Below are 7,989 nucleotides of genomic sequence, written 5' to 3' on the forward strand. Positions count from 1 at the left end.
TGTGGTCTATATAAAGCGGAACTGCAATGCTTGGGTCTGAATTCCTCATTATTATAGCTCCACGGGCCCCTTTTTTACCCCTTTTCTGGAGATGGTCCTCACTGCAGAGCATAAAATCCGGGGGGAGGAGTCGGATAAAATCCAACTCCTCCCACCTTACATACCTAAACCTACCAATCTCCACCCCCTGATCCCTAAACCCACCCCTAAACCTACCCATCTCCACCCCTAAACCTACCAATCTCCACCCCTTATATAAGATCCGACTCCTCCCCTCGGATCTTGTGTACTGCATTGAGGTGCTACTGCTTTTCTGAGGTGCTTCTGAGAGCAACTCGTTTTGGTGCGGTCTCTTTAAATACAATTGAGACACTTCATACCCCGCCCCCTCTCCAGGATGCAGAGGTTCAACTCCACCCCGTTCGGCCATTTTTGTAGTCTGATAGCAGAGATAGGATTATCTAGCGGCACAGAAACTTTTTATTCACACGTTATTAACAAAATGTCAACAACGGAAGACTTGTCCAAGCCAGCCTTACATGTTCGAGCCAGAGTTGGAGCCGGAGCGAAATGAAAATGAAGACGACGAACCTGTAGAACAATGTCTTCATATGGATGTATGTATCGGAATGGTGTGTTACTGTATTTACACATGAAACTTTGGTCTTCCGACCTTTTACCACCGTCTCGATTTGTTTTGATTAATATGTGCGAGGGAGAGAGAGCAAGACAGCGTCTAGTTTGGAGACGGTGTCTTGTTTACACTTTCGCCGGGCTCCGAGAGAGAGTGCGAGCGCGCGCGAGACCGGGTCTCTCTCTCTCTCTGCTCGTTCTTTCAGTTAAACATGCGCCACAAGCGCGGCAGTTCATCTACATTAGACGGTGTAATGAAGCGTGTGGGTTACTACATCCAACAACCGAACATTTTAACTTACCCTCTCGTAACTTCTGCATCCTTTAGCTTGGACTACAAAATTGCAGCGAGAAATAATAATGGCGGATCGCTCGAAGTGTTGGGCCGGAAGTCAATGTCCTTATTTGGCAGTTCCGCTGCAAATACTGTGACGTGATAGTTCAAAAAACGTCATAGATAACAGAAAAATCTGAACAGGTTGAAAAATATGACCAAAACTGAATATAAAGATATCAACGAAGCACCTGAAGAGAATAATTTAATCTTTTCTGTACTTCTAAACACTCCAAATATACAACAAAATGCATTTAAGGGCTAAAAAAGTGCATTTAGCATGATATGTCCCCTTTAAATTATGATGTTTTTTGAAATCTTGCTAACAGTATAAAAGTGGACGTTTCACCACAGTTTGGTGTCCGGTAACTGGTTTAAATGAACCTAACCCCTACACTAAAATTACAAATACATATGCTGAGGCAACCATGATACCATGATGTTTCACGATACTCACATCTGAGGGCTCCGCATTGCATGTACTACAACGCTGTATAAGTCTTTATTAATCAATAATTTGCCCCATAATCATAATTTGTGTGAAAACTGAAGAAAAGTTATTGCTGTTGTACTGCCTCTAGTGTTTATTTCAGAGGGAATCTGCAGTGAAACGTAAAAGTACATTTTGCAGTTTTGCAGAAATGTAGCCAGAGTCGCATATTTCCAATGAGCCTAGGTTGAAAATGTTGCATTAAATGGCGTCCAATGTTTTTATCTTCTGCCTAGAGGAGAATATGCCTTGTTTACAGCTGAATCAATGCCACATAACTGAAATGTTAATTGTCGGGTATGGACGTGAGCCAGACAGGATGGGAGCTTGTTAAATCCGCATCTGCATGTTGGCACTATGAGTCAGTCCAGACATCAGTGCGATGCGGAATTGATTTAAGAGCCTCTCATCGTATAGAACACAGTCAGAGCTTATAATTGGCCAGTGAGGGTTTCCATGCTGGGCTGTTTGAGCCAGTAGCCCATTTGTATTGTGAACAAGCGGATGATATTGTGATCCACATTTCCAAAGCAGAGGAGGAGGCAGCTGGCAGATGATTCAGGATGAAATGCGAGTTTCATCACAATGTCCACTCATTGCACCTGTAACAAACTTACCGCTCTTTCTGCATTGAATCGAATCCTGCCTTCACCTGTATTGACCCTTATGGACAATAACACACACTCTTAAACCCAGCTGTGCAGAGAAGCACAATGAGATCATTCTCTGTGCAACCATCCATTCGTTTATCGCAGATAGACACATTCCCCGAGACGGGATGCAAATCTCGTCAACAGTTAGTCGATGTCATTGATTTGTGAGGTACGGAGGCTGGGACATAATTGAAGTTTGCAGGAGGTTCCCCCTGTGGTTCAAGTGTTTGACTTGTGGAGACAGAATACAGCGGGGGCTTCAATGTCGGATGCAGGTGATGGGCAAATCAAAGGCCAGCGGCTCCAGTGTTTGGAACGGAATGTCACAAAGTCAATTGCAGCAATGTGACCCAATCACAATCAATGCAACATGACAGTCAACTCCAGAGCTTTTCCTTTGGAGCCCTACTAACATCAACATTAGAAAGACACAGGATCACTCTTAATGTCTAATGCCTGTCATTCTGGTCATGCATGCAATTGCAGGGACAAAATCAATTTGTGTCTCAGTTCTGCCAAAGATCAGCAGCCGATGGCACAAGATATCCTCACAGGTGTCAAGTCATAGAGCACAGTAACTAAAAGTGTATGACTGCCATCTAGTGTCACTATTTAAAAGTATCAGGAAAATCCTGATTAAACTAGCTGTTTTGGAACACAGTAACACTTTACAATAACAGGGCATGAATAATCATGTACTAATACCTGAATTAATAGTTACTTCAACATGAACTCATGAATAGTGAAGATATAAACTAATCATGAACCAATGAAGAGCAATCCTTAACTACGACAGGAGTCATAATGATTCATGCATGAATAACAGCAGCCTTAAACATGTTAGTACATGTTTGATAGTTAATGCATTAATTAACGTTTAGGGGTAAACTATAAATCAATCAGTCTCTGAAAGAATAAATAAGAAGTAATCTAAATTTGAATTAAACATTTGATTTAATACTGCCGTAATTTAAATTGTAAAGTCATAATCTGCCATTTGCAGCTTTGTAACAAATAATTGGAATGGCGCATGATTATTTAGCCATTAATTACACAGATCCGTCTAAAGGTGAAAAATAGACTAATAACTACCACTAATAAATTCAATTTGATCTAAACCGTTTTCTGATTGTTATTGTTAATTTAGGCCTATGTTTAGTAATAGCTACTTTTCTTCCCGGAACTACAGTATAGGTTTTTTTTCTGGTGGGACACTCAGTGCTCGCTCGGCACGTTAGTTGTGTTCATATGGTAGTGCAGGCATTTTAATCTCATAAATGTCGACTGCTTTGGTAAAAAGAATTAATAATTAAAGACATGTTTGCATGTATGTTGTATTTGGGAGTTTTCAGGAGGTTATGTACAATAATTAAATGTTTTGTTGTTTAAATATAGCCTATTTTCTTAATGATTTTTTTAATGATTTTTTAATGAATTTTTTATCTATTTTTTTTAATTTTTTTTATGTAGCCTTTTTTTTGTACCATGGGTGTAAAGGAATAAGGATGGCACTCTTATTGTATATGTTTATTCATATTTTAGTTAATGATTTGTAAGTCACATCATTATTAATTCATTATTAACTAACCATAGGCTACACTAACATCAACTATGGCTTGTTAATGCATCATTATGTCATGACTTTGAGGGGGCACATCATTACTAACTCATGATTAACCATACACTAACATAAAGTAATGGCCTGTTAGTGCATGACTGTGTCATGACTTTTCTTCGAGGGGGCACATAATTCACTACTTACCAATTTCAGCTCATGATTTATCATAAATTTACAATCAAATACACATGTACTACAACTAGTATTCAGCCCAGTTAAGGGATGTTGCGTGGCTTTTCAAAAAGTCAGAGAACGGAGGTACAGTATCATCATGATCCCAGCAAACGTTCCCCTGACCTTAGTTCATGTTTCCGGTTTGGTTATTTTTTGGGGAACTGATTCCTCAGGAACTGTTGTAAGTCCCAGTAGGTTTAGTTTGATGTGAAAGAGAATATCACAAAATAGATTAGGACCTTTTTAGATAAATTATTAGTGTATTTATATGTTCTATGTTTGATAAGGAGGATCAATGAAATTAATGACAAACTAATCCTGTGCCTTTCAGTAATGTTTATGATGAAGCTGCCGATGTCAATACTTTAAATTATGACTAATACATTGTTTAAATGTGTTTCAAAGTCAAAATATTTCATATTTATTCTTACAGAGCCTATTTATTTTACCCCTATAAACATTAATTAATACATTAACTATCAAACATGTTATACCATTAACTATCAAACATGTCTTTTGAACTTAGTATGTTTAAGGCTGCTGTTTTAGTACATGATTATTCATGCCCTGTTATTGTAAAGTGTTACCTGGAACTCTTAACTGGTTTCTAGCTGGTTATTAGCTGGTCTTACCATCAGGTGGAGAAGCTTTTTTTATTATTATTATAATTTACTTGTTAACTGATTTTGTGACATGGTTGTCTACAAGCTAATGATCAACATCTTGTTGTAAGTATGGTTTAATATGAATTAAGACACATCCATTCAGATCTTAAAGCTAGAAAATGTAGATATTATATCTAGAAATAAATGCTGGGATATTATGCAGAAAACGTAAATGCACGCTGCCCTCTTCTGTCTGTTGCGTGCAGTTACCGATATAAATGTCTACACACATACGCATATATATATATATATATATATATATATATATATATATATATATATATATATATATACACACACATATAAGCTGTCACACATTTATGTATTCATTTATTTATTTATTGTGAAACCAAGTTACCACCATTTTATTATTTATGGCTACCATGGCATGTAGCTGATGTTCTGTTCGTAATTTAAATTATATAGGCCTAGCTTCTTCAAAAGGCATATAGGTTGTTTCAATGTGTGAGCGACTAACTCGGATTGTGGCATGTTGTGACTCTTGCTCAGTGTTGTGGCATTCCAAGAACGCGCACATACCCAGTATTAGTTACTTTTCAAGACCGCCAGGTGGCGTAACAGAAGAGAGAGAGAGAGAGAGAGAGAGAGAGAGAGAGAGAGAGAGAGAGAGAGAGAGAGAGTATATATTCAGGAACATTCTGAGGTAGAAAAATACATTAGATGATGCGTTATTTAAAACGTTGGGACGTTAAAGAGTCCAGGAACATTAATAAAATTTGACATCTGCATCAGGCTAAATGAAAGACAATTGATTTATTCCATTTTATTTAGACCTAGTATTTAAAAAGCCATAATAGTATGCTTCACTGTATCGATCTACATGACCAACATCTCTTCATATACACAAACAAAAATATTTCACATTTATATTCATTCATTAAAAGAAAGGAGAATGCACGTTTAAACATCTGTCTCAAAAGTGCTATTATATGATGCTGGACCAGAAGTGATGACGTTTCATGTGACAAAAGCAGGTCTATACAAATATATACACACGAATCCATTCCCTGCTGTCTGAGAAACACATGATGTCATCCTTGATATCACATTTTTTGTTATTCCTAGGTCAAGTTTGCAGGGCACTGCCGTTAGAAATGCGTTGAAGCACATTTCAAAATAGTTCATCACAGAGAGAGCACAAGAGGGAGACAAACTCTCACTTTAGAATTTAGTGTCAGGAAAATACTTTATTTTATTATTGGGGAGCCACACAGGGACAGGAGAATCTGAAGTAGTGGACACAGTGATTTACTGTATTTTAATCAGTGTTTACGAGTGTGAATTTGAATCTAATTGGGCAGAAACTACAATACTGAAGTGCCAGATACAATACTACACTGGCAGTATTCAGTTTTGATCATAGCCTAACTGTATTTCAATCAGGGCTGGTAATTGGCCACAAGCTACAGAATCATTAAAATATAAAATATTAGACATTTGTTTAACATATTTCAAAATATATTTGAGATTTTATTTCCAATTGCTAAAACCCGCATCCTGTTTGCTACCTTAATTCAAATCCAAGAATCGAACTGGAATTCAGTTCCGAGTGGTGCACCCCCCCCGCTATTCGTCTCTTCAATGTATGTTAAATTCGGGTTGGTCTACATTCTAACATCTTCTTGAATGCTTTTCTGAAGCTGTCGTCCAGGAAGGCGTAGAGGAACGGGTTCAGACAGGAGTTGGCGTAGCTCAGGCTGGTAATGAAGTACGAGATGCCGATGAGAAGCGGTGTGGTCCGAAGGTCTGTGGTCAGCGCTACGATGGTGCTGAGGTGAAAGGGCGTCCAGCAGAACAGGCACACGGCCAGTACAATAAACACCATGATAGTCACCTTCTTCTTGGCTTTGTCCAGCGCTTTGGCGTTGGTGTTCAGACGCATGTTTCTTAGTTTGTACAGCATCATGGTGTAAAGAATGCAAATTGTAGACACCGGAATGGCAAAGCCCAGTATGAGGGTATAAATCCGGCTCGCTTTGAACCATAAACTTTCAGGACTTGGGAAACTCAGCACGCAGCTTTTCCTGTCGAAGTCGTCGGGACTGATGTAGACTCCTGCGAAAACGGTGAAGGGGATGACGATGAGGATCACCAGCATCCACACGCATAGACTCACTATCTTGGCTGCCCGGTATGTGCGGTACGGCATGCGCTTGGAGCGCACGGTCGACAGCACCACCAGGTACCGGTCCACACTCATAACAGTCAGAAAGTAGATGCTGGAGAAGATGTTATAGTGATCGATGCTTAAAATAATTTTGCAAAGCACTTCGCCGAACGGCCAGTAGTGTAACAGATGCTCCGCTATATTGATGGGGAGCACTAAAGTGAAGAGGTCGTCGGCGATCGCCAAGTTCAGAATGAACATATTGGTCACCGTCTTCATTTTGGGTGCTTTGAGGATCACATAAATGACCGCCGTGTTGCCCGTCAGACCTACGGCACATATCACGGAGTAAATGACCGGGAGAACCACGTACAGATCTGCGTAAAAGAAGTAGTCAGCCGGCGGCGTGCAGTTCAGATCGCTCCGGTTGTGAGAGTTGTGATAGTACAAGTCCATGCTGTAGTTGCATGTCGGGTTTGGGATGAAGGGGCTCGTGATGTTCTCCATACTGTAACAGCTGAGCCTCCGGGGATAAGTGCTTTACTTTATAAAGCTGCGCTCTCGCTTTCGCAGATCTCTCCACGAGTCTAAGGTGGTCGATGTTTTTCATCTGTCTCTTTGCGCGTCACGAGATCTGAGAGCGATACAATACATCTGCATCCTGCAGAAAACAGACGGTACAAACAAATGTACGCTGAGAAACTTATAGCCTAACATATGCGCGAATTAGGCTATGTATACAACTTAGAATGTACAATTTTAATTTAAAACAAAACATTCAGAAAGAAATGTAGCATATTCATATACGAATTGCAAATGTTACTTTTAAAAGAAAAGAAGCAACAGCTAACAGTGAAAAGGTGCGAGGTCTTACCGTGTTGGCTATTCTTTCTCCGTGCGCGCGCTGTCCCCTCTCTGCGCCAGGCAGCGTAGCTCGCGCTTTCCCCAGCAAGTAGGAAAGAAGTGCGACTGGTGACGTCACATTCTACCTCGCGCTCTCCGCAGATCTTTGAAAGAGTCACGCATTCTTTTTGATTGTTTATGTGTGGGTAGTTGTCCTTTGGTAAATTACATGAAAAAAACATGTCACAGTAATTTTCTAATGTTGTTATAATTATTAGCTATATATATATGCATGCAACTATTGAGAAATAATTAAAAGAGAATCTGCACGGATATTAACATTAAAATTGAAAGGCAAAAAGCTGTTTACAATTGTGGGAAAAAAGCAGTTACAGCATTTTAAATATATAATGCACGTGTTAATATAATTGTGAACCTAAATTATGAAAAG

General features: G+C 39.3%; 1 protein-coding gene across 3 annotated transcripts; it reads right to left on the reverse strand.

The window, feature by feature from the left end:
• Positions 1 to 5,338: 5,338 nt before the first annotated feature.
• On the reverse strand, positions 5,339 to 7,642 carry npbwr2b (neuropeptides B/W receptor 2b). Of its 3 annotated transcripts, none has more exons than XM_079850110.1 (2): positions 7,570 to 7,642; positions 5,339 to 7,356 (listed from the first exon to the last, which is right to left on the reverse strand). In XM_079850110.1, exon 2 carries the CDS (start codon positions 7,200 to 7,202, stop codon positions 6,177 to 6,179), a length of 1,026 nt encoding a protein of 341 aa, XP_079706236.1. In that variant the 5' UTR covers positions 7,203 to 7,356; positions 7,570 to 7,642; the 3' UTR covers positions 5,339 to 6,176. The 3 variants fall into 3 exon arrangements, with proteins under 3 accessions (XP_079706236.1, XP_079706237.1, XP_079706238.1); XM_079850111.1 differs by having other exon boundaries at positions 5,395 to 7,356; positions 7,547 to 7,615; XM_079850112.1 differs by having other exon boundaries at positions 5,395 to 7,329; positions 7,570 to 7,604.
• Between the last annotated feature and the right edge of the window lie 347 nt (positions 7,643 to 7,989).

Source organism: Squalius cephalus, assembly GCF_949319135.1.
Source record: "Squalius cephalus genome assembly, chromosome: 18".
Classification (NCBI taxonomy): domain Eukaryota; kingdom Metazoa; phylum Chordata; class Actinopteri; order Cypriniformes; family Leuciscidae; genus Squalius; species Squalius cephalus.